Source organism: Callorhinus ursinus, unplaced genomic scaffold (assembly GCF_003265705.2).
Source record: "Callorhinus ursinus isolate GAN/ISIS: 27379988/994484 unplaced genomic scaffold, GSC_fseal_2.0 scaffold1, whole genome shotgun sequence".
Taxonomy (NCBI): Eukaryota; Metazoa; Chordata; class Mammalia; order Carnivora; family Otariidae; genus Callorhinus; species Callorhinus ursinus.
Genome location: NW_027397063.1, coordinates 99,521,129 through 99,547,495, shown reverse-complemented (window position 1 = coordinate 99,547,495; position 26,367 = coordinate 99,521,129). Strand labels below are relative to the sequence as shown.

Genomic DNA, 26,367 nt, shown 5'->3' with positions numbered 1-26,367 from the left:
AAATGTCATGCATATTATTAGATTTAAAATAATATGATTATTTTCAGAAAAAGGACTCAGAATTAGGTTTATTTCAGACTTTCTTTTTTTGAGAGAGAGCGAGCAAGTGGGGGAGGGGAAGCAGGAGAGGGAGAGAAGGAATCTTAAGCAGGCTCCTCGCTCAGCAGCGTGGAGCCAGACACAGGGCTCGATCTAACGACCCTGAGATCATGATCTGAACCGAAACTGGATGCTTAAATGACTGAGGCCCCCAGGCGCCCCTCAGACTTGTTTTTTAAATACTTTAGATGTTTTGCTCATAGGCTTTTCAATACAATAAAATATGGAAACATGACTGCACCCCCTCCAATATCTAGGGAATTCTTGGAAAAATAGTGAAATCTGTACATTCTAAAATATACCTGAATGCACAGAAGTGCCCTATGTTATCAGTGTTGAACACTCGAAGTAATAAGATGTTAATATGATAGATTTGAATTTAGACAATCTTTATAGTTTTTTCTTGTATCTCTTTGAGTTGGTATTGTGCACTGTTGATATTTCCAAATCCTGTATATAGTAACATTACATGAGAATAATCTTTGATTTTTTCAAGTATATGTAAGAAAATGTAAATGCTTTTCTTTGTTTTTCCAGATTCTTTACAGAGTTAGAAGCAAGACATCAGAATAATATCTTCATAGATGATATAAGTGACATTGTGGAAAAGCACACAGCGTCCACATTTGACCCGTATGTGAAATACTGCACAAACGAAGTCTACCAACAACGCACACTACAGAAATTGTTGTAAGAGATGTTGTTGAACGTTAAGTGAATAGCCTAACCTCATTTTAATTAGGTTACACTGATTGAAATTAATTGATCTCTTACATCATGTTTAGAAATACCTCCTGATGGACTGTTTCCCAGGACTGCATTCAGGGTGAGGGTGTTTGAATAGAAAAATCTAGTCTGTGGACAACTTTCTCTCTAAAGCAATTATGAAATACAGGTTTCTGTTACTGTTTTCCTTGTTGTTTTAAATTGCTGCAAGACACAGGAGTGATCATCATTCTAAAACTCCCATTTTTCTAAGCCATTAACTGGCCATTGAGTAGTTTGCCTGAGGCCAAGCGAGTATTTGAGTTGAACTAGTGCCTACGATCCAGATTCTCTTCTCTTCTAATCTTCCTCCTCAGGTGACAACTCTATTAAGTTTTTTATAGGAATTGCTGATTTTCCCCTTCTGGGTAGTTAGAAGTGAGGAGAAAAGGGAAAGTCTGAAGGAAAGCATAGAGAAAAATGTTCTTAAAGGCTTTAATTGTGCAACAAAAAAGAATGAAGCTTTAAATTTCCCTCCTCACCTTTTTCCCTTTGTCCTATTTAGGTACTTAGAGTTTTGATGTGATGGCTTTAACCTTAAACGTCAGCGATTGTGCAGTAATGTCTTGTCTTATGTCGGGGGACCCTGTTTATCTAACGTAGCTATCTGTTTTCCAGCGCAGTGTGAATTGCCATAAACTCCATTTGGGGGCTGACGGCTATTATCACTTATACCCCCTCCGTGGGTTGTGGCATTTAGGACCACAGCGTGGAGCTCTGGTCAGCTGCTGTGCAGTGTGTGAGCCCCTGTGGAGGGATTGGGGTTGGTGCCGAGAGAAACAGTTCACTGAAGCTCACAAGTCACTGGGAAGGGCTGATTGTGCCCCTTCTCCCTCCACACCCTCATGAAATGCTTGTGTCGCTGGGTGGAAAACCAACAGCTGGCAACCCCAGATGAGGTTTTTGAAGTACAGAGCCGGGTTTGTTGGCACTGTTGACATTTTGGTCTGGATAAGTCTTTGCTGTGGGTGCTGTCCTGTGCATTGTGGCATGTTTTTAGAGCATCCCTGGCCTCTGTGCACTAGATGCCCCTCACTCCAGTTGTGACAACCAAAAATGTTGCCAAATGTTCTTGGGGGCATAATCTCACCCCTTGCTTTTCTTAATCCCCCACCCGCCCCGGGACCCCGGATAACTGTTAGAAGATGCAAGTTACGTGTTTGAAAGCAAAGCCTTGAATTAGAGCTAAATTTCATTTTGTTTTCATTTTATTTTGCAGGATTTATAAAAAGTGAATAGGTACTCCTGTAACTCAAAAAATAAAGGTTCTAGGGGCACGTGGCTGGCTCAGTGAGTAGAGCATGGGACTCTTGATCTCAGGGTTGTAGTTCGAGCCCCATGTTGGGTGTAGAGATTACTTAAAAATAAAATCTTTAAAAAAGAAATAAAAATTCTATCTGAATTAGCTTAATGATACCATCATTTGAGCTTTCATATGGAAAGTAATAGTTGTGTTTTCAGGGGTTTTGTTGCAAGTATTGTGAATTTATATTTAGGGCAGTGACTAGCTGCACACTGGAAATGCTTGAGCATCTTTGAAAACAAGCAAATATGCTATAGATGCCCAGGGTCCATCCCAGACTATTTAATCAGAATCTTTGGGGGTGAGGGTCCCAGGACCTGAGTGAATTAAATATGCAACTGATGTGGAGTTTGATTTTTTTTTTAACCTACTAAAACTCTTTTCAAAGCTAGTAGGTAAGGAAACTTAAAATTCCTCAATTTGAGAAAATAAAAATAAAACATTTCTGTGTCATTTCTTGTAATTTGCTATTCTAGGTATTTACAGATTTATGAACCAAAACATTTAATTTTCAAAATACATTTTTTTAAAAAGGTTACAACTTCCACTTCCCTGCTTCTCGGGCTCCCCCTGCTCCCCAGCATGAGATTACAGTATCCAGTCCCCTCGCCCTGCTCCCCAACATGGGATGACAGTATCCAGCCCCCCCCGCTCCCCAACATGGGATGACAGTATCCAGTCCCCCCCGCTCCCCAACATGGGATGACAGTATCCAGCCCCAGCCCCCTGTCCCCTCCCCGTTGTAAGTTGTAAGTTATAAGGGAACTCAGAGCTCCTCGTGGGTGAAGTGAGGTGAGAGAGAAAGAGATCTGGGGGTAAGGGCACCCACTGAAAGTCGGAAGACCTTGGTTTGACTGTCTTCACCAAATACCAGGTCTGTTACTTGGCAAGTGGAAGATCCTTCTGAGACTCCATTCTTATGGGAATCCCCTCTTGGCCCTCATTAAATGTTGTATGGCTGTTTCCATGTGAGGTCATATCTGTGGGTGCATCTTGCTAAGTTCCATAAAAATGTTGTGGCAATATTATCACTGTTCTTATGTCACTGGGAGGGGAGAAATATTCTGGCTGCCATGGTCAGAAAGTTTTCTGTCTCAGAAGCTTTGAAAAAGGCCAGAAGCCTCCTAGTAAATAAATCCAGTCCGATATTTTTTAGATTATCATCTGGGGCTAGAGAAGTGACTTAAAACATCATTTGTTATCTTTTTAATGGAATGCATATAGATTATCAGATAGGAGATCTACTCTGTACGCTTGTTAATAATTGATCTGTTCACAGATACATTCACCATTCTGATACCATTGCCTCTTCATTTGTTTACTTACCACTTCTATAAATTTCTAGCTCATACATTTCTTATTGTTCATATTATCTTAAACGCCTGTCTTATATTCAGTTGTTACTATAAAAGGCAGACAAGCCATCTGTGTGTGTAATTTTTGTCATTTTATATATTAGAAATCATAATATATGAATTTACAAGAACATTTTATACAGGCATACCTAGTTTTATTGAGCTTCACTTTATCGCACTTTTAACAGAAGATTGGTGGCAACGCTGCATCGAGCTAGTCTGTTGCTGCCATTTTTCCAATAGCGTTTGCTCACTTGGTGTCTCTGTCACATTTTAGTAATTCTCACAATATTTCAGACATTTTCATTATTATTATATTTGTTACGGTGATCTGTGGTCAGTGATTATGGCTCACCGAGAGCTCAGATGATGGTTAGCGTTTTTTAGCCGCAAAGTGTGTTTTAATTAAGGTATGTACATCGTTTTTTTTTTTTTTTTAAGACATAATGCTCCCGCACACTTAATAGACTACAGTGTGATGTAAACATGACTTTTATACACACTGGGAAACCAAAAATTCCTTTGATTCACTTTATTGCAATATTTGCTTTATTGTAGTGGTCTGGAACCAAACCCACAATATATCTGAGGTATGCCTGTGATATGTTTTTACTTCTTAACTTGAGGAGGAAGTATTTTGAGTTTCTTCTTTCCTTGTTTCTTCTCAGAGCCACCAACCCATCTTTTAAGGAAGTACTATCACGAATTGAGTCCCATGAAGACTGTAGGAACTTACCCATGATCTCCTTCCTCATTCTTCCCATGCAGAGGGTGACTCGCCTGCCCCTGCTAATGGACGTAAGACATGATCTAATGGCTCTTTCCTCTTTGGGTAGCTGTGCTGCTATCAGTCTGGTTAAGAAAATTATTCTTATTTCACTTAAATCAATGTACTATATCTCTTCTTTAAAATCCTCCAACTAAGTGAAAATGTGCTATTCAGTTGGGAAGTCTCACTGTGTTTAGTATCTTTGGAAATTACCTTCAACTTAGGCTTGTGTGGGCACTCCAAAGATTTCAGATTACATCACTCGCTTAACATTTATTGAAATGGGAAAAATATTGGCTTATTGAAGACCAGAGCCTTGGATTCCATTTCCAGCTGAGCTACTAGGCATGTGACCTTGGGCAGGTCACTTAATGTCTTCAGCCTCAGTTTCCTCAGATTAACCACCAAGATCCCTTCCCTGGAGGGTTCCAAGAGGCTGTGGTGCTTCTACTGCACATGGGGATGAGATACTCTTCACCATTAGAAGACATGAACTTGCCCTTTTTTTCTATGGCACAAGGACCAGCGTCCTTATTGTTTTAGGGAACGTTCACAAAGAAAACAAGGATTTAATTTCACCATTTTGAATGGTGGCCATGGCTGGGGGCGGTGAGCAGAGACTGTCTGGTCTGAAGTGCAGCTGGGAGGACAGTGAGGCAGGTGGGGGGGTGGTGGACGGGGTCGGGGGGAGGCCCTGCTCACCAGCTGGGCTGGAACCACAGCAACAACTACGAGGAGAGAAGAACCAGGTGGCCCAGCACAGCTCCCAACCGGCTAGTGGGCCAACTAGTATCTTTTTGATCAAGTTAAAATATTTTGCCATAGTTTTACTTTAAAATTGGATCATAATGTAAATGTCAGCTTCAACATACTTGATTTTTGCATGTCAAAACACAGGATAAAAATACAGCAAAAAATTATGATTGAGTAAGGTTACAAAACAAATTCCATTTTCCATATTCCATTATAAATTCAGAGATTTTCTAAAAGCACTGACATTTTGCAATGAGTGAAAGCATGTGATCATAGTCACTTTGTTGGCTCTGCTGCCTGGTTTGGGGGGGTAGGGGGTTGGTCATTGTTTCAGAATTCCCAACACCCTGCTGCTCTCCAGCTTCACCTCAATTTACTACCTTCATATGCTTCCCTTGTGATTCTCTCCTTGTGAATATTGGAAAACTTGCAGAATTTTGAAACTTTAGCACTGATTTTTTTTTTTTTTTGAGATCAGCATTTCTCATGTCTAAGGATAGAATGCAGCCAGGCTATCAAAACCAAATTTTGGCTTAAAAAAGGTTTATTTGTAGGTTCCATCCACATTTCTTCCCTGACTTTCCTACTCTGCATCTTTGTTCACGTTGTTGTTGGCTGTCACATCTCAGCTTTACAACTAAAACAAGCACGTCTTTCAGGCACTAGTTCTAATGCTCCTTCGTTCATGAAGCCTTACTCAGTGCCCTCCTGAACAGATCTGTCTTCCTCCCCATCTGAACACCCATAGCACTTTGAGAGAAGGGACTCTGAAAGGTAAACTTGGTGTCCTTGGAGCCCTGTGCCTTTTGGAGTAAGATCTGGGCACAAATTCTGGTTCTCCCACTTACGATATGATCCCTGACAAATTGCCTAATTTCATCTGAAGCATAAATATAATATGTACTTGAAGGATTGGCATGAAAACGAATGAAGTAGTAAATGTTAAGCCTGACAATAATAGGCACTCAGTGTTTTTTTCACTAAATTCATGTATATAGTATACGGGCTTGTCCTGAGTTATGTAAACATTGTGAATTTTTCAAAGATACATTTGAGGAGCAGCTGCTGTACTTTCTTCCATAAGATTTTATCAACAGTAAAAAATCATTTAAAAAGAGTTTATTTTATAAGATTACTAACACTTTCCTAAAAATATGAAACTTTGATCTAGAGAAATATTTCAAATTTTGATATTTTTTAAATAAGAAATGGGTACTTTTTAAATACAACATTTCTTGCAATGTTAAGAATTTTCAGGGTTCCTTTTCATCTGAAAATGTATTTCAGGTATATTTCTTTAGATTCTGTATATGCTGTGATCTCTCAGCCTTCTATATTTTCTCTGTTTAATTTTGGGAAAATTGCTTGAATGCGTTGGGACTCACAGAATCTAACATACTGTGTTGTACGATGTTGGAGAGTTAGTGCCATGAATGGCCAGTGGACTCAAAACTTTTTTGGGTCAAAGACCCTTTTGAGATTCTGAGTAAAGCTAGAGTCATTCTCTCTAGAAAATTTGGTATGCACAAAATTTTACATAAAATTGAAGTGTGCAAAGACAGCTCAGGACTCAGGATGTCTGCTTTCAGGGACATAAACCAGTATTTTTCATACTGCTTCTGTACACGTTAGTGGGTCATGAAATTATTTTTGAATCATAAGCAGTGTTTATTAAAAAAGTGAAACAGAGGGGTGCCCGGGTGGCCCAGTTGGTTAAGCGTCTGCCTTCGGCTCAGCAGGGAGCCTGCTTCTCCCTCTCTTCCCTGCTCAACTCCCTCACTATCTCCGTTGCTATCTGTGTCTCTCTCTCTCAAATAAATAAATAAAATATTTTTTTAAAGTGAAATAGAATAGAATGTGTGGTATGTGATATGTATACAGTTCATAATATGATTAATTATTATTTTTTAAAAAGCTTTTTTCATTTTTATGTACACATGTACTGGTTGCTAACATAAGTGGATTTCTTACAGTGGGCCATAGTAAAAAATTTGAGAACCATTAACAAAAGCCCACAGATGGTACACACTCTGCTTCTCACATATTTGTGAGATTTGTAGGCCTAGTACTCACTTACATTCAAGATACCAGTTCCCAACTTACCTTCCACTTCTGTTTGATGCCTGTTGCCATAATCAGTTTCCCACATGCGAGAATCTGGCCACCTGGGCAGAATCTAAATGTACTTAAAGCATACTCTTTTCAATTTTACTTCGTTTGGAGAGTTAGTTAAACTTATCAACTGAGATGAACATTTTTAACAATTAAAATGATTCCATTGACCTTGAATGGATATGGATTCAAAAATTATCTGTATCCCCATTTACCTTGAATTGACCCTCTTTGAAGTCAATTTTAGCATCACAAAAATTGCGGTGTAACTATATCAAAAGAAAATCTGGCAGCCTGTTTTTCTTGATCTTTTTATTCAGTGGTATTATCTACAAACATAATTACCTTGAGTAAATGATGATGATGGTAATAATTAGTTTTATCATTCATTGAGGGCATACTGTATGACAGGCACTCATAAAGAACTGTACATGTATTATCATTTAATCCTGACAATAGCCTTGTGACATAGTTGGCTTTATCCCCATTTTACAGATGAGGAAACTGAGGCTTATAGAGACAGGGTAGGTGACTTGCCCACAGACAAATAGCTAGTAAGGGACAGAACTTGGATTTGAAACCAGGTTCCTCCACCCCTGAAGTCCATTCTCTTTTTAATCATTCCCTGGATTTACTTGGATCCTGTGCATTTAAAGACTGTTTCCTAGTTTTGTCATTGGATTTTAATGTAATCTTCATACTCATCCATAATGTTGTGTTCAGCATTGTTAAGTTTGCTGTGAGTAAGAGGATGTGGCTGGACCTTGGTTTTATTTTACTAAATAAACAAACTGATTGATTTTTTTGTTTTTCTTTTACTTCACTGCAGACTATCTGTCAGAAAACACCAAAGGACTCTCCCAAGTATGAGGTCTGCAAAAGAGCGCTAAAGGAAGTGAGCAAGGTAACTGTTGAATAGCTAGCTCATCACACAGTAAACTGTTCAGCATCTCGGAAGAGCACACATCTGGGTTTAATGCTAAACATTGGGAGTTCTCAAAGCCATTCGCACAGCATTCTTTAGGTAGCTGAGAAACAAAATAACGTTTGCTGCACTCAAATGAAATTAGTATTTTTATTGTTTTATGCAGTCTTGCTGTAATGGCCAATAGAGATCTCATTTTCTCTTGGTGTCTGGATAGTTGTTTATTCATTCTTTCATTAAATAGCTATTCACTGAGTGTCAACAACTGTGCCAGACATGATGCCAACCCCTGAAAATATGATGATGCGGACGTAAGACAGCTGTGGTTAATGCCCTCATGCAACATGCTGTATAAAGGGGAAGGCAGGTGTTAAGCAAGAATTACGATAAAGGATGGAGAGTGACATGGTAGTGAAGAACATGGTGATGTTTAAGCTGAAACCTAAAGCAAGCTGAGCTCTGAACCGGAGCTTGGGGGTGGGGGGAAGAGAGTGTCTTGGGTATGTGTAGAAACCCAAAGGCTGGGCGCCTGGGGTGGCTCAGTCGTTAAGTGTCTGCCTTCGGCTCAGGTCACGATCCCAGGATCCTGGAATCAAGCCCCGCATCGGGCTCCCTGCTCCGCGGGAAGCCTGCTTCTCCCTCTTCCACCCCTGCTGCTTGTGTTCCCTCTCTCGCTGTCTCTCTCTCTGTCAAATAAATAAATAAAATCTTTGAAAAAAAAAAAAAAACCCAAAGGCAAGAAAAATATTTGGAGGATTTGAAGAACTGAAATGTTCTTCATGTACCTGTAGAGCCCAGTCTAGGAAAGACTACTGGGGGGCCAATGTTAGGAAAGTGTGGACCTTCTCTTACAATGATGCAGAAGCTATAAATTCATGTGTTGTAAAGGTGACAATGGGGATGGGACCAGTTGGTGAGGCTTTTGTAGTTGATTAGGCTAGAGGTGACAGTGGCTTTTATGGATGTATAGTAAGATATAGAGAAGCAATATATAATATTGGAGAGGTAGGCACAGAGATCGATTGGGTGAGTGTATTTAAGATCAAAGTCAAGGAATATGGTCTCTGGCTTGGGCAACTAGATGGATGCTCTTATTTACCTTTCCAATAGAAACATAGGGAGAAGCTGATCAGTTCCATTTTGGATATGTGATAAGAGAAGTTCTTACAGAATATTCAAGTTGGCTGAATAAACAGATCAGGAACTCACTGGAGAGACTGGAATTGGAGACCTGGATTTGGGGATCATGGATATATGATGATTTCTGAAGGTGGGAGAGTGGATGAGATGACCCAGAAAGAGCTTGTAGAGTAAGAAGAGTAGTGAGTCTGGGACACGACCGTGAAGAACACCACTACCATTGATCTTGTTTAGGGAAAAGGTACCCATAGAGAAGACTTTTTAAAAAAAAAACAAAACATATGAAAGAAGGAGGAAAACCATAATGGCCTGGCAAACGGCAGATGATTTGGTGGAAGGTCAGTCAGCCCAGTTGAGTGCTCCTGAAAGATAGAGTGACTGATGAGTGAAGCAGTCATGGGTTTACCATCAGGTGGGTTGTGTCCTCACAGTGTGGGCGTGGGAGCTGGATTGCAGTGCATTGAGGAGTGAGCGGGAGGTGTGGAGATGCAGCGCACCAGCAAGTGTGGCTGGCTGTTTCAACTCTGGGGCTGTCCGTGGGGAGAGAGCTGTAGCTTAAAAGGGATGTGTGGGAACGTCTCTTTGTTTGTTTAAAGATTAGAAAAACGTGGGTACATTTAAATGCCGATAGGAATATCGAGCTGAGAGAAAGCAGTAGAAGGTGTGGGGAGTCAGTGAAGATACTGTATGAGCTAGGCAGAGGGGGACAGAGACAATGGCAGCGCCAGAAGCTTCCCAAACCACTTGCAGCTACCACACTGCCTTTGAGTTTGGTACATTTTTGCATCACTTTACTGTGAGGTAGATTCTTTCCTTTTTTTTTTTTTTTTTTTAAGATTTATTTATTTATTTTAGAGACACAGAGAGAGAAAGTGAGCGGGAGGGGCAGAGTAGCGGGAGAGAGGGAATCCTCATGCAGACTCCCTGCTGAGCATGGCACCCGACACGGGGCTCAACCCCAGGACCCTGAGATCATGACATGAGCTGAAATCAAGAGTCGGCTGCTTAACCGAGTGAGCCACCCAGGCGCCCCTGTACTGTTTCTTTTAATCAACTTTAAGTTGACTCTATTTTACATATCCCCATCCTTGCCAATAGTACCTACAAAATCATGGGTTTTGTGAGCTAGTTGTTTATTATTCTAATATACATTTTTATATTAAAAGTAAGTTTATCTGTGTCTTAGTTCATTCAGGCTGCTGTAACAAAATACCACAGACCTGGAGGCTTATAAACAACAGAAGTTTATTTTTCCTAGTCCTGGAGGTTGAAGAGTCCAAGATCAGGGTCGGGTGAGGGTCCTCTTCTGGGTGGCAGGTTTCTCCTCAGAGCCTTACACAGTAAAAGGGGCTAAGGGGTTGGTAGAGCCTCTTTTGTAAGAGCACTTATCCCATCGTGAGGGCTCTACGCTCATGACTTTTAAGCAGCCCCCAAAAGCCCCACTTCTCAATACCATCATCTTTGGGGTTTAGGATTTCATCATATGAATTTGGAGGGATACAAAAATTAAACCATAGTAATCTGTCAACCATTTAAATTCACCTCTTGACCCATCAGTGGTCTGCACATCCCACTTTGGGGAACACTAAGTGAAGAAACAGACTGACAAATGTGAGGTTACCTAAGGTCCTACCACCAGTGGGTCTCTCCTCCAGGCCCCCGCATCTTGTGCTGCCTTCCTGGAGACAGTAGCAGGGAGGGCCTTTACAAGCTACTAATGAAGGTCTAGCATTGGACTTGCAAGAAATTTTGTCAAATTTTATTTGGTTGTTACTGAGAAGTTGAAAAAGAATTCACACAGAAGAGGAAGGAGGAAGGCTGTAGTTATTGTTAAATTGAGCTAGGAATGATATTTAGTGTTTTTCAAGAATTTCACACCCCAGTTGCAGTAAACCACTGCATCCCTTCGGACATCTCATGTTCCCTGGATTTGACACTGGTACTTGTAGGAAAGGCAGGCAAAAATGTAATGGATCAGTGAATTGCCTTAATCTGATACTATAAGCATATAAAAGGCTCTCTGTGAAGAAATGCCATTCTAGTGACTTGTTTTCTCTGCATTTCTCTCTCGAGCACAAGTTATGAATGTCAGAATTATTTCCCGAGTCTCCTAGTGGTATATGGTAACTAAAACCACTAATACAGCCAGCTCAGGAATTAACTTCTTTTTCATTTGTCAAGGTTGCTGATGGGATTTAAAGATTCTGGGGGAACAGTATCAGTATTTTCAACAAAAACAGTGTGTAAATAGAGCATTTATTATTCAAAATTAAAAGCAGAATTTCACTTGTTTGCTTTATCTGAAAAGAAAAGAAAGTAGGAGTTTCCAATATTTATTCTAGAGAGTGAAATTCGGTATATCATGGTCCAAGTTCTTAGAAGCAGACTCTACCTAAGGCCCTTGGGCAAGTGTCTCTAGATAGTTATTCATTCTTGGAAAAAATGAGTAATATCTTTTCTGATAATTAAAATGCTAATGAAATTTATTTGCATAGTGTGAATAATATGTCACTGAAATTCCTCATACATGTTGCTGAATGAGTGTAAATGCTTACTGAATTTGGGGCCTTGGAAAGACTTACTGACCTCATCGAACAACTCAAAAACAAAAAAGATGTTTCTGTTAAATAAAAATGTGTTTACTTCCTGACTTTCTGTTTGCATGGTGGGGTAGAGCTTCAGGGAGGGCGATTTCCAGGGAATTTAAAGTTCAGCTGGTGCAGGGTGATATCTGGGATTCAAGGAGTGGAGGTCAGAGGGTGGTTTCTTATGCCAGTGAAGTCTTTCCTGCCCTTCTCTTGCATTTAACTCTCCTTAGGAGAATAATTGCTTTCACTCTCACCTCATAACAATGCTACTCCTATTTTGAGATACTGTTAAGTTGTAAGTCTTTCTCCCGGTAGCGAAATAGCCAAGTCTCTTTAACCTTCTTCTATAACGTATTGCTCCTGCCATTTGCAGAAAGGTAGACATACATATCTATTACCTTGGAAAGACCCCTAAGCTATACTGTTACATGAGGAACATTAAGTTGCAGAGCAATACAAATGGTATAATGACATCTCACTAATAAAGTGTGTTGATGCTCATATGTATGTTATCGGTATAGAGAAATAGTCCCAGAATCATGCACATCAAACTTGGAACTGTGTGGAAGGGATGGAGTCACAAGGTTTCTGTTTTCACTCTAAGTACTGCTTTGTAAGAATGCATTTAAGGTTTACAAAGGTATATCCTGAAAATAAACTAATAAGTGTACATTATAGAAAATTTGGAAAATTTAGGTAAGAGACAAAAAATAAAATGTATCAGTAATTTTATCAAAAGTAATGATTGTTGGGGCACCTGGGTGTCTCAGTCAGTTAAGTGTCTACCTTCGACTCGGGTCATGATCCCAGGGTCCTGGGATGGAGTCCCACATCTGGCTCCTCGCTCATCGGGGAGCCTGCTTCTCCCTCTGCCTCCCGCTCCCCCGCTTGTGCTCTCTCTCGCTTTCTCTCTCAAATAAATAAAATCTTTAAAGAAAAAGTAATGACTGTTGTCATTCCACTACATTACTTCCCATGGGATGTCTAATCCATACACTGGTATTGGATTTGGAGAGGCGTGGAGAGTGAGGCGTGTATCTTTATACCGTACACTGAAAAGTGGATTCATACGGTACCCATTGCACTTACTATTCTACTAGTACTGCCTGGAACATTGTCTTGCATAAATGATTGTGCTCATCTGATTATTTCTAAAGATAAATTTCCAGAAATGGATTTATTGGAACAAAAATGTAGGCATTTTTTAAAGGCCCCAAGTGCCTTCAAAAAAGGTTGTTCCCAAGTCCATGGCCACCAGAAGAAATGTAAATGTCTGTCTTACTGCACACTTCCCAGCTTCAAATATTCTTTTAATCTTTGTGAATTTGATAGATTGAAAATATTTTTTTTTAAAGATTTTATTTATTTATTTGACAGAGAGACAGCAAGAGAGGGAACACAAGCAGGGGGAGTGGGAGAGGGAGAAGCAGGCTTCCCGCTAAGCAGGGAGCCCGATGCAGGGCTCGATCCCAGGACCCTGGGATCATGACCTGAGCCGAAGGCAGACACTTAATGACTGAGCCACCCAGGCACCACAAAAAGATTTTATTTTTAATTTATATTTCTTTGTTAGAGGGTTTGACCTTTTTTATTTTTAATAAATTTGGCCTAAAAAAGTTAGCGAGTGGAATTTAATAAAGCTTTGACACCTGCTGAAGGAAGGCGTTATTTTAATATACCGAGCCTGATTTTAATAAAAACACCAGAGCACACATATGCTAATTAGTGCTTGTCCCTTTGAAATAGTCATTAAAATGGGCTCCACTGATGAGACCATTGCTTAAGACATTTGGAGAACTTTTTTGTTTTTAATGTGCTCTCTGAAACATTGTCTTCTGATGTGGTGGCTGGCTCCACGGACTTTTGCTGATAGAGTCGATATTTGGAAGTTTAGGAAAGAAGATGATAACCCAAACTTAGTAATGCCATTTTCCCCTCTCATTTTAAAACGGGATAACTATAAAGGAACTGCTCACCCCACCCCATCTTTTCTTTTTAAGTGACTTATAAAGTCTCTGAAGGCAGTTTACACAGAAACATTTGCTGAGTGTTCTTGTGTTTTTAGGTGCTGGGCTGTGGGCATCGGGCTGACAAATATGAAAATTTCACAGTCTCTGCTTTCCATTCTCTTTAGAGAGGAAATGCCCCAGATAAGTCCTGAAAGATAGGTAGGGGGTTATAAATCTAGATAAGAAGAAGTCGGTCTGAAGAAGTCAGAGTGGGCTCAAGGGTGTTCGGGCAGAGGGAAACACACATGCAGAAGGGCAAAGGCAAGATGGAACGTGGTGGTTTGGCCAGAAATTTTGTAGGACTGAGGCCCAGGGTAAGAGCAGTTGCCAGATCATGGTGTTGCTAAGACCTAATTCTGAAAGCTCAGGGGAGCCTTCTAAGGATTTTAAGCCAAGGCGTTTCATGATCAGATTTGAACTTACAAAGATTGACAGCATTATCTCCAGGATGTGTAAGGGTGGGATGGAAGCGATGGATGGCAGAGAATTGGGAGGCAGTCTAGGGGAGAGGGGGTTTGAGCCTGAGTTCCGGGAACAAGGCAAAGGGAGGGACGTGGACCGGCAACATTAAGGAAATGTTATGACTGCTTGGGTATGGAGGACCAAGGAGAGTGAGGCCTCTGAGAGCAGTGAGGGCCAGGGTTTTGGGATTGGGAAGGTGGGTGATGCTGGAACTAGTCACTGACCTGGAGGACACGGAGCCGCAGGCAGTGGGTGATGAAGTTGATGCTCAGGTTTTGTCATTCTCATTTTAGAGTTTGGGCTGCCTGTGGGTGATGTAAGTAGTTGGAGGTAGACCCAGGTCCGGGATGGCTACGTCCAGGACAGACCACATCCGGGAACATAGATTTGGGAGCTGTGAATATACTCCTCGAGAGAATTTGTAAAAATGTCTGGAGCAATGGCTGCCTCGTTAGATTTCACTCTGAGATGTCTTAATCCTTTCAGGATATTGCAGTTTCAGATTGCCCCTAACCCCAGCCAGGATGTTTTCGGCCCCTCGTTGTGATCAGGTATAGCCATCAGTCCCTGCATCCGTGAACTCTTTAGGTTCAGACTGAAAGATAAGCTGTAACTGAAGGTGGGGGTACCCTCCAAATCTAGAACTCTCTTAAGCAGTCGGAAATCGTTTAAGCGTCCATCAGTAGAAGATTGAACAAATGCGTTGGGGAAAGCGTCTGATCATAGCATAAACTGCACCCTGTCATCCCCCTCCTGCAGCCTTTCTCTTTGCACTTGGAATGCAATCCAGATGCTTTAAGAACTTGTGTGCTTTGACCCTGGCCTCTGTCACTTCGTCTTGTGCCATCTTCCTTGTATCGGGATCTTTTGCTTTCTCAGGCACTGCAGCCGCTTTGCTTTCGTGGGCCCTTTGCTCATGGTGTTCACTCTGCCCAGACCGATGCTAGGACGTGGTCTGAAAAGGTCTCGAGACAGGAGCTTCTGTCTCCATGGAGTGTGGGGCTCACCACCCTCCCAGCACATAGGTGTGTTCTTGTTCACCAACCTGGAAGCTCTCTGAACTTCATAGTCCTTGGATTTTTATGGAGGCTTCATTCCGTAGGCAAGATTGATTGGCATGATGAGATTGGCCGTTAGCGGTCAAGTCAGTCGCCAGCCCTCTCCTCTCCCCAGAAGTCTGGTGGGGGAGGGTCTGGCGGGGCTGAAAGTTACAACCCTCTCTCTGATCACTTGGTTGGCTCCCCTGACAACCAGCCCTATCCTTAGGGGCTTTCTAAAAGCTTCCTCACTAACATAAACTCAGATATGTTTGAAAGGGGCTTGTTGGGAATAAGAAGACACCCATTTCAGTGTTATTGCTCTGGAGCTTCCAGGAACTGGGAACAAAACTAAATATTACAACTAAAGATGCCCCCATGGCTCTTATATAGGAAATTGCAAGGGCCGAAGGGACTATATGCTGGGAACTATGGACCAAGACCAAATAGGTCTTTTTTTATTATAAATCACAGGCCCTCATCAAGGGACTTTGAATACATTCAGTTGATAGATAATTCAGTAATTCTAGTTAAACTGAGTTTCCCTTAGTTTGGCCATCCTTGAAAAATCATTGACCATTAGATTCCACCCAAAGGCTTCCCTCTTTTGGCATCCTCTGTATTGGTCATATGCCTACAGGTAGCACACGGCATAAAATTTGCCTTTGCAGTTGGTATTTGGCCCCAGCCACAGGGATTTGGAAGTGGGGAGAGAGGAGCAGCTTGCCCTTAGGCCGGCTGAGGTTTCCCTGGTGGAGGAGCGGAGGAGGGGCAGAGGAAAGGAGCCAAAGGCCAGAGGCCAGGCTGTGGGAGAGCCCTCAGAGGACATGTGTCCCGGAGGCTTTTCAGGACTTTTTTTTCCCCTCTGTCTTCACATCTTAATGACACCATCTTCACCTGGGTACAGTGTCTTCACTGTGTAAAACTGTGAGTTCTTTAGCTGTCAGAAATGAGTCTCTGGAGCTTCCAAGTGCACATTATTTCCTGCGAGAGATCTGCATTTGAAATTGAGGTTTCTCTCCTTGACCTCTTAACCCTCCTTATTATTCTGTGTTCTCAGTTGGTTCGACTATGCAATGAAGGAGCTCGGAAGATGGAAAGGACTGAAATGATGTACACCATTAATTCCCAGTTGGAATTTAAAATTAAGGTATTCTCGTACTTCTTTTTTTTTTTTTTTCAGGTATTTTCGTATTTCTTCATAAACAGATTTATTACCAGTCTTGCTTAAATCTTATGTAAATAGAGAGAGATAGTTGAGGGCAACAAAGAAGATAGGAATTTGCTTTTCAAAGAAGGGCCATAAATTGACTGGAGGGGGAGTGGACTTGCTGAGGCAGTCGCAGAAGTTCCAGGCAGCTCTGCTCTTGCTTATGGTCACCAGATAAAATTGCCTTTCTCCAGGCCACAAGGTTAGATTTATGTAACTAGCACATTCCCCTACCCCCACCCCCAAATTTCGGGAAAAGGGTAGTAAAAAAAAAAAGATAGAATTTTAGAATGGAAAGGTGATTTCTTTACTATTCTCAAAGTGTCCTGCAAAACAGAAACAAAATCCCATGTTTTGTATCCCATGAATTGTAGCACATGTTCTCCTAAATTAGGTAAAGACACTCCTCTTCCAGTTTGCAAAAAAAAAAAAAATTGTTAGTGGAGTGTTCTTTTCAAATTTGTTTTTCTTCCATAATTCTCTTCTGGGTATGTGCTCCCTCTTACTGCTTGTATGATACTGCTTAGGAGTGGATGACAGGATGTATAAAGAAGAAAATGACCCTGAATGGCAAATCTAGGTCATAGTCTTTCGTTGGCTCACAACTGAGTTCTTAATGGAAGTGAGTGCTCACGATCGTGCTTCTATTTTATTTTGTAACTTGTAAATTTAATTAAGCAACTTAAAGGACTGGTTGTATTTTTTCGTAGTAAAAGTGCTCCTAAATTGTGTGGTGGATATACAGTGCTGTGGTGGATCAGCGTTTCATGGTCTTAGGCAGAGAGGAGAGTCTCTGCCTTGCCACTTCAGGTGGAGGACCACTGGTACAGTACAGCTGTGTGCTTTTATTTTATAAATGAGGAAAATAAAGCCCAGAGAATACTTAATTGTTAACGGGGTCGCTGGGCTAATGGTGGCAGAGTCAAGGCGAGGGCCAGTGTGTCCTGACTGGCAGATCAGTGTAAACTCTTTCACCAGAACATCCTGACTACAACAATTTAGAAGCAGGAACGTGACACATAATTCTTAGAACAGAAGATGATGTGTGCTTGTGAAAAACAAACACATACATGCACTTTGTTATAATGGCTTTCTCCAGAAACTTATAGCAATTTCCAAATCCATCTTTCCTCCATCCCTCAAAAAGAAACCTGTCCTTCTCTGTAATTTGTTTCTAAGTATTTTGGAAAATATTTCTAGACATCAAAAGTTTTATCTCCTCCTTTTTAAAGATTATAAATTCCTAACCACTTTGATTTTTAAAGATGATAAGTCCCTTCCCTAACCATTTTTCTTTTTCTTTTTCTTCACTGAAAATGAGTTGGCTTAAGATATCTTTAAGCTCTATTTCTCTAGAACCCCAAATTAATTTGTAATTGAAAAATGCTTACCCCAAGGGTCCTTAAAAAGAAACGATTAACATCAATTGGGTTCATGAATTTCGGGTTCTTTGTTTTCTTTTGGTTCAATGATTAAAATATTTGCAAGCCTAAAGGAAGATATTCTATGTTTAGATTTACAATGAGGCACTTAATTCAGACTACTTAGGAATACTAATAAAATCTGAGGATCTCATTTCCATAACACTTTATGGACAACAGTAGACATTTTTATGCAGTTCATTTTAAAGACGAGAAGATAGATGTTTGGAAGAATTCAAATGACTTGTCCTAGCACATGTGTTGTGTCAACTAACTTTGTGAGCACTTTCTCTGTGGAAGGCAGCCAGAAAACCAAAACCTAATCCCTGCCCTCAGGGAACTTACAGTCTAATTAGGCAACCAGGGAAATACAGAGGCGTTGGCAGCGTCTGCAGCTGTCGCCGTTAGATGGAAGACAATTGAGAACACTCTCTCCTTTTTTTCGAGTTTTTTTTAGAATTTAGTGATTCCTCACTTACATACAACACCCAGTGCTCATCACAAGTGCCCTCCTTAACACCCATCACCCATTTACCCCATCCCCTACCCACATCCCCTCCAGGAACCCTCAGTTTGTTCTCTATAGTTAAGAGTCCATTTTATGGTTTGCCTCCTACCCCCCTCTTTTTTTTTTTTTTTTTTTGAGAACATTCTCCATGGGAAGGGGTGGTCAGCCCTACCTGTGAGGCATACAGGGGTGGGGAGCTTGTAGCAGTCAGGTAAGGCTTCATACCAGAGCTATGTCTGAGCTGAATCTTGAAAGGTGAGTTAGGAAGGGTCTTCTGGAAGTAAAAGGTAGGAACAAATGCACAGGGCATGGCTTCAGCTGCTGTAGCCCAGCAACTGTATGCGTCCAGTGTGGACGGGCATGAGGTGCAGGGGGAGCAAGGCAGAGCCAGGCAGTAAACAACAGCTCATGTGGGGGGCCTTCTATGCCTAGAGGAGCCGCTGAGCAAGGTCATTTGGGAGCCACTGAAAAGTTCTAAGCAGGGAAGCGACACTGTAGCAACATGGGAAAGGCCTTTTGAACTTATTCCAAATCCAGAAGTCATTAAAAGAATAGTGTAAGTTCATTTATATGAAAAATTTTAAAAATTTCTCTATAGAAGGGAAAATAAGACATAAAAAAGTGAAAAGAGAAATAGCAAACTGGAAAAGTATTTGCACCTCACATATAGACAAGAGGTTAATATCTTCAACGTGTAAGCTCAAAGAGATGAGAAAAAGTTAAGGAAAAAAACCCATTAGCAAATTGCAAATTAGAAAACAACTCCACCATCTACTAGCTGTATGAGCGTAGCCATTACTTTATGTCTTAGTTTTCTGAACCTTAAAATGGGACTGCTAATAGTACTTTCCCTCAGGGAGGTATTGTGAGGATTAAATTCATTACTAGACCTAAAGGACTTGGAACAGATCTGATTGATAGTAAGCAAGTAGTAAATATCTTTCAGATTCTTTGTCAGAATAGTTTCATAGGCCTGGTAGGCATGTTGCAGAGGGAAGAGCTAATAGGATATGAAACTGTTTAAACAGATTAGACTTTTCATCCAAGAATCTTGGCAGGAAGAAGGAAGTGAGGGCTGTGGAGAAAAAGTTGGTCACCAAACTAAGATCAGACACCAGTTTGTGCCTCAAATCCAAGTGTTTTTTCCACTAGACTCCAGCTTCCTCTAAAAGTTGCCTGCACAGAGTTGGGGAGGATTATTTGTTTTTGTCTTATAATGGAAAGTTTGGCCTTATGAATAAGCACATGGGGAAATTGAGGATTGCCGGGCCATACCATGAGCCATAAATTAAGTGTAATGCAGTGGGGTGGTGTATTGGTGGGTGGATGGGTTTCCTGGTCATTATTTGGGGACTTGCTAATAAGTAGAAGTCCAAGATATAGCAGGCAAAATGCAGAACTCTGAGGTATCAAAAAGTCTGTGCATTGTAGAAGACAATTTGGTGGCTTCTCAAAAAGTTAATAGGATTACTGTATGACCCAAAAATTCCACGTCTAGGTATATACTCAAGAGAATTGAAGATGGTCATTCAAACAAAAGTTGTATGTGAATGTTCATGGCAACATTATTCATAATAGCCAGAAAAGTGGAAACGACCCCAATGTCCATCAAGAAAATAGGTGAATTGATAAATAAAATGTGCTACATTCATACAGTGAAGTAGTGTTTAGCCATAAAAAAGGATTGAAGTTCTGATACATGCCACCATCTGAAGGGCCTGTATTATATAATTCTGTTGATATGAAATGTCCAGAATAGGCAGATTAATGGGGTTAGAAGGTAGATTACTGGCTGCCAGGGCCTGGGTGGGAGAGGGGAGGGCAGAATGGAGAGTGACTGCTTACTGCTTATGGGGTTTCTTTTATTTATTTATTTATTTAAATTCAATTAGCCAACGTATAGTACATCATTAGTTTCAGATGTAGCGTTCAGTAATTCATCAGTTGCTTATAACACCCAGTGCTCATCACATCACGTGCCCTCCTTAATGCCCACCACTCAGTCAACCCCTCCTCCCATCCACCTCCCCTCCAGCAACTCTCACTTTGTTTCCTAGAGTTAACAGTCTGTCTTGGTTTGTTTCCCTCTCTGATGACTTCCCGTTCAGGTAATGAAAATGTCCTGGAGTTAGGTGGTGATGATCATTGCACTGCACTGTGAATGTCCTAAAGGTTACCGAATGGCATGTACACTTTAAAATGGTTAAATGATTAATTTTATCTTCACTAAAAAAATTATTCTTCAGCAGCTCTTCTTTGTCTCACTGGCCTATTAAAATTAGTTAAGTTTTATGCTGCAACTAGTTTTCTAGGATGCTACTTAACACAGAAAAGAATGAGAAGTCTTTTCTCCATAGGACTTATTTCAGGACTTTTAAGGATATATTTTTATTCATGTATTTCTTTTCTAGTTTTGGTTCTAGTCAGAGTTTCTTAACTAGGGGAATTCATTTATTCCACCGTGGATGGTTTGGATTCTTTTCTTTGGTCATTTTAATAGTTTCTTCTAAAAAAAAAAAAAACAAACTATTGAAATGAGTTTAATCTCCTAATAATAAATTTGGAAAGAAAAAACATTTAGAATACCAGATTTTTGCTTTCAAAAAAAGCATTGACATCTTGAAAACCGCTGTCGATTTTAGACCTTCTATTAGAAATTTATTTTTGCCTTGTGGAATATGAGGAATCCATAAAAATTGATCTAGTTAAAAAAAGAAAAGCTTAAAAGACTTCCTCCCCCCATCTCCTAAACCAAGAACAGTTGAAGGGTGGCATGTCCACTGGACCTTAGCCACAAGACTGCCCTTGGTTTATCCTAGGCTGACAAGCACTAGCAAGATAGCACTGTGTTCTCTAATTGTAGCCCTTCCGCAGGACCAAACCGGACACGTGATCCCTTGTGGTGACCTGCGGGGTGGGATGGTAGGGTCCTCCCGACTTATCTAAGCATCTCTCTCTCTGTCATCTGCCTTTCAAGTCTCAGCTATCCCAGTTGGATAATTGTTTGATTTGAGATTTGGGGGCTGGAAACTCCATGAACTCCCTTAATAGCCAGCTTTGAAAGTTTGATGTCATCCGTAATCTTTCATCTTCCTTCTTAAACCTTCAGGAGAATAGTCTATAACTGATGAGCAACCTCCTTATAAAAGTCACTTTATAAAATTAAAGTGTGTGTGTGTGTGTGTGTGTGTGTGTGAGAAATCCTTTCTTGGCTTTCTTATTTCCTCTCTAATATTCTCAGTTTCCTCTAGCTATTTTTAAATCACTGTTCCCTGGAAAGGGTGGCCTTTGGTACTATTACAGCTATGTTTTGTGTGTCCAAGACCTTTTGCTTATTCTGTGGATATAGTTTTTGAAATCAGATTTTTGGCAATAAGCATTTCTGATCACTTAAAAAGAACTCCTAAGGATAAGGATTATTCTGTGATTTTGAGAGTTTTTCAGTTGGAAACTGGGCACTGAATAAAGAAAAAACACTATGTAATTTCTTGGATACAGACTTTTCTGTGAGATTAAGATGGATTATTTTGGAAGAACATCGTTTGCACAGCCAGAAAGTGGCCTGATGCGTTCAGGGATGAATTTCCATGAGGAAAAACTGCTACAAACTTAAGAACAGGTGTTCTCCAGAATATGGCTAAGTAAATAATCAGTAGAGAAAACATAGTTTGAGGGAGTTTTTCCTGTTGAATAAAATCTTTTTAGTTGATAAAGTGGATGCAGACTTTTCTGTTTCTTGTTAACTACAATTATCGGGTTCTATCTTGTGATATTTAAAATAGCAGCAGTTGATACCAATAGATTTCCTTTTGAGGCTTTTCTGTTTTAAGTGACTCCCTGTCCATCTTTTGAGAGTGACAGAAGGGTAATAATTTTGGGCTGACCCGATAATATTTTCTCATTGAGTTTTCGTTGTCATATAGGCAAGTTAATAGTTTATTATATTGGAAAGTAATTGTTCTTTTTTCATTTTCTCTTGGAGAATGTACTCTATATTTCACTGTTATATACTTATAAAATAATGATGTATACCATGACATGTGTTGTTTGTTTAGATGTGAGTTTTAATTTTCCCTTCAATACTCTTAAGACGACTTTCATTTGGCTTTGTACACTGAGTTTTTCTCCTTCTATAGCCTTTTCCTCTAGTCTCCTCTTCCCGGTGGTTGGTAAAAAGAGGTGAGTTGACAGCTTATGTGGAAGACACCGTGCTTTTCTCAAGAAGGACATCTAAACAGCAAGTCTACTTCTTTCTCTTTAACGACGTGCTCATTATCACCAAGAAGAAGAGGTAAGCCATTTTGTGATGTTGCTGGTTGTACATCCAGTGTTAAAGCTCTGTAATTCAGATGTCTTTTACGGTTGATTATCCTCTAAAAGCTTGTGATGTTAGACGTGTAGTTTCCACATGTGGAATCATAGTAGCATCCATGTTTCACTTTCTTTAAATTACATAGCCAGTTGAGACTCAAATCATTCCAGCCAACCTCTGTCGAGCTCAAAAGTGCACAAGCCGCCCTTCTGAGCATTTTACACATTTATATCATTGGATTCTCAGGACATCCCTGGGGAGGTAGCACTCGTACCATTCCCCATCAGCATTTTTCACACTTCTGCCATAGAATTTTTGTATAAAACAGATAAAAGTTGCTCCAGTTGAGAACAAGCTGGGATGCAACTCGAGTGTTTGTAACTTAATTTAAAACCCACTGCTCTTAATGATTGCTGGTCTCGAAAGTCTCCCTGTGACTGCAGAATGAGCAGTACACCAGTACTTCCTTCTGAAGGGGATAAAGTCAGTCATCTGGCAGAGTGTTTCACACACAGACGTGCGTGCATGTGTGAGCGCGCCCACACACACGCTCCCCTCAGCTCTGTCTTTCTTTCTTTTTTTTTTTTTTAAGATTTTATTTATTCATTTGAGACAGAGAGAGAGAGCCCAAGTAGGGGGATCAGCAGGCAGAGGGAGAGGGAGAAGCAGGGAGCTTGATCCCAGGACCCCAACCAAGATCATGACCTGAGCCGAAGGCAGACCCTTAACCATCTGAGCCACCCAGGCGCCCCAGCTCTGTCTTTCTTTAGGGAACATTCTTCATCCAAGTGTACTCAGTGGCTTGTAGGATTGCAAAGTATTTTTTTTATTGGCCCTTCATAAATATTCCAAATCTTTTCCAGAATATGAACTTAGAGAAACAACATAAATCTGGTTTTTTTTTTCCACATAGGAAGGCAATGATGGTGGGCTGAATTGCTGGCATAAAATAGGTGTAAGGGTAGTTCATGGGGTACAATTTAGATAGACAAGTGAAGGGAATCATGGTAACAGGCCTCTATGAATGTATAAAATAAATGTACAAATTTATCATGAGCTAGTTTAAATTCTACTTCTTTTTTTTTTTAAAGATTTTATTTATTCATTCATGAGAGAGAGAGAGAGAGAGAGAGAGAGAGAGAGAGAAGCAGAGGGAGAAGCAGGCTCCCAAGGAGCAGGGAGCCCGATGCAGGACTCGATCCCAGGACCCTGGGATCATGACCTGAGCCGAAGGCAGACGCTTAACCATCTGAGCCACCCAGGCGCCCTAAATTCTACTTCTGAGTTGCTGACATTTTAGCTTGAAAATTCAAGCTAAACTGAAACAGAGTATGAACTTTTCTTTTTGCTCCTTTTAATCAGACTGTATTATGAATTATTTCAGCTGCTTGGCTGTCCAGCTGAAAGGAAAATTATGTACGGTCTACCCTGAAAATCCATAATATGACTATGATAAATACATAAAGATGCTGATTACTGTTTTTCATACTTAGGAAAGTAGTGTTGTCATAACTTCAAGAAGAAATTATTTCTCTTACCTGAGACAGTTTCAGTAGTTCCAATAGCTAAGTAAATTTGATAAATAAAAATTGGAGAGGGATTATAATTTTGTATTTTTATTTTTATATTTATTTGGTTTCCTATAAGACAGTATGTTTCTTTGGCTTTCTTTGAGATGTTTTGTTTTAGGAGAAAGTAATTATATATGACTCTTCAAATGCTATTACTCTGGACTTCTAACATCTTCCAGCTGTTGAAATATTTGTTCTGTCTCAATGGACCAAAGGCTGTAACTAAACTTTTCATTTTTGTGATAAAATACACTTTGACAGGATGAAGCCAATTTTAAATATAAATCTAGCTTTGATTAGGATGTCTTCAGTGAGTTCATGAAAACATTAAGGGTATTTAAACCAGTATAGTACAACTTTTATCCTCGAACTTGCATAGAACTACCCAATAAGTACAGACTTTTTGAACTTGGGAATTAAGGTATATGCTATTCTACTTAGCCGTGTACTTTGCCCTCCACAGCAGATTTTGTCATTATAGGTAGTGTTGCTTTCATAGCTCTCCCACTTTTATTTGCTCGGGTTATGTTTGAACTTGTATTATTAGCAAATGAAAGAAAAAAAAAATACACAGCTCCCACGAAGAGGACAACCTTGGTACCTATCTTTGCCTTTACCAAAACTGGGATTTTTTTTTTTTCCCCTTACCAATGAGCTCATTGTATTTCTAAGGTGCTCTTGACTAGGAGAATAGCATTGAAGGCTCAAGTCATGTATGACCTGAATGCATGGTGAGGGTGACAAGCAGACCACAGAGACTTGATAAACAGGCTCGGTTAAAAATGTATGATATGCGCAGCCGTATTTACACTGTAGCTTCAAGGAGGCAACCGTGAATGCTTCACATGCCAGAGGGCAGCAGCGAAGGAAATACAACAGCTTTGAAGAAGGCAGTAATTGAGGCTTGGCTGCGAGGTGCAGATAAAGGATAATTACCTGTGCCAACTCTGGAGGGCCGACCCAGCCACCCACTGCCTAATTGCAATTCTAGGGTTCAGCCAAGGGGCTTGGCTGCTGGGTCTGCGGTGGGTTTCAGCTTCAGGGAGGCTCCTGGTTACCGGGGGAGACTGCTTGGGAGGGCGGTTACTCTTCCTCCTCTGACCCAGTCTGGCGGCTGGTTTATGCTGAGCACGTTCCACAGATGGCTGGGTGTGTGGCCACCTCGGCTCTGTGGCGCGTGTGTTAGTGCAAGTGTTTGCAGAGCTGGTGGGGACCGTGGGGCTGTCTTCTAGGGCAGGGATTTCCCCCCTTTTTTTTTTAGAATATTAGAAGAAGTTTCAAGTCTCCATTAGCTCTGAGCTGGTTTCGGGTCGCTGCATTAGTAGTCTCTTCTATCAAATTTCTGAAGGATACGTGACCCGTTAGACTCTTCTGGATGAGAAAGTGAATTCTTTGGTAGTTGAAGCTTTGACAGCAGGTTAGGTGGGTACTTCTAGAGCAGAGTTCTCACCTCGGCACTCTTTTTTTTAAAGATTTTATTTATTTGAGAGAGAGAGAGCAAGTGCCAGGGGAGGAGGAAGGGAGGGGCAGAGAGAGAGGGAGAAGCAGACTCCCCGCTGAGCAGGGAGCCCAACGTGGGGCTCGATCCCAGGACCCTGGGATCATGACCTGAGCCGAAGGCAGACGCTTAACGACTGAGCCACCCAGGCGCCCCTCGTCTTGGCACTCTTGAGGCCTGACAGTTCTTTTTTGTGGGGGCTGCCCTGTGCTTTGTAAGATGTTTTAGCAGCATCCCTGGTCTCTACCCGCTATTTGCCAGTAGCCTCTCCTTCTCAGTTGAGACAAGCAAAAATGTGTCCAGACATTGTTGTATGTCCCTTGCGGGGGAGCATATTGCCCCTATTTGAGAACCACTGCACCACAGTGATGTCAGACTGTCAATGAGTACTGCCTTCAGAATAGGGGGCATGTGCAAATGTATCAGACCTGACACAGCACTAACAGTAATATTGTAATAGGGGAACAGACTGCCATGTTATACTCCTAGATTAATGAATAGTAACTTATTTGTGCCTAGTAATAACTTAT

The 26,367-nt window shown here is 40.8% G+C and overlaps 1 protein-coding gene across 4 annotated transcripts in view; it reads left to right on the top strand.

Moving 5' to 3' along the window:
* Positions 1–26,367, top strand: part of ARHGEF26 (Rho guanine nucleotide exchange factor 26) — a 118,963-nt gene that overhangs the window by 63,373 nt on the left and 29,223 nt on the right. For all 4 annotated transcript variants that reach the window (XM_025880120.2, XM_073898386.1, XM_073898380.1 and 1 more), the window contains 5 exons: positions 637–789; positions 4,191–4,320; positions 7,986–8,060; positions 16,378–16,467; positions 22,593–22,747. In XM_025880120.2, coding sequence (XP_025735905.1) covers positions 637–789; positions 4,191–4,320; positions 7,986–8,060; positions 16,378–16,467; positions 22,593–22,747 — 603 coding nt within the window. The remainder of the gene's footprint in view (positions 1–636; positions 790–4,190; positions 4,321–7,985; positions 8,061–16,377; positions 16,468–22,592; positions 22,748–26,367) is intronic.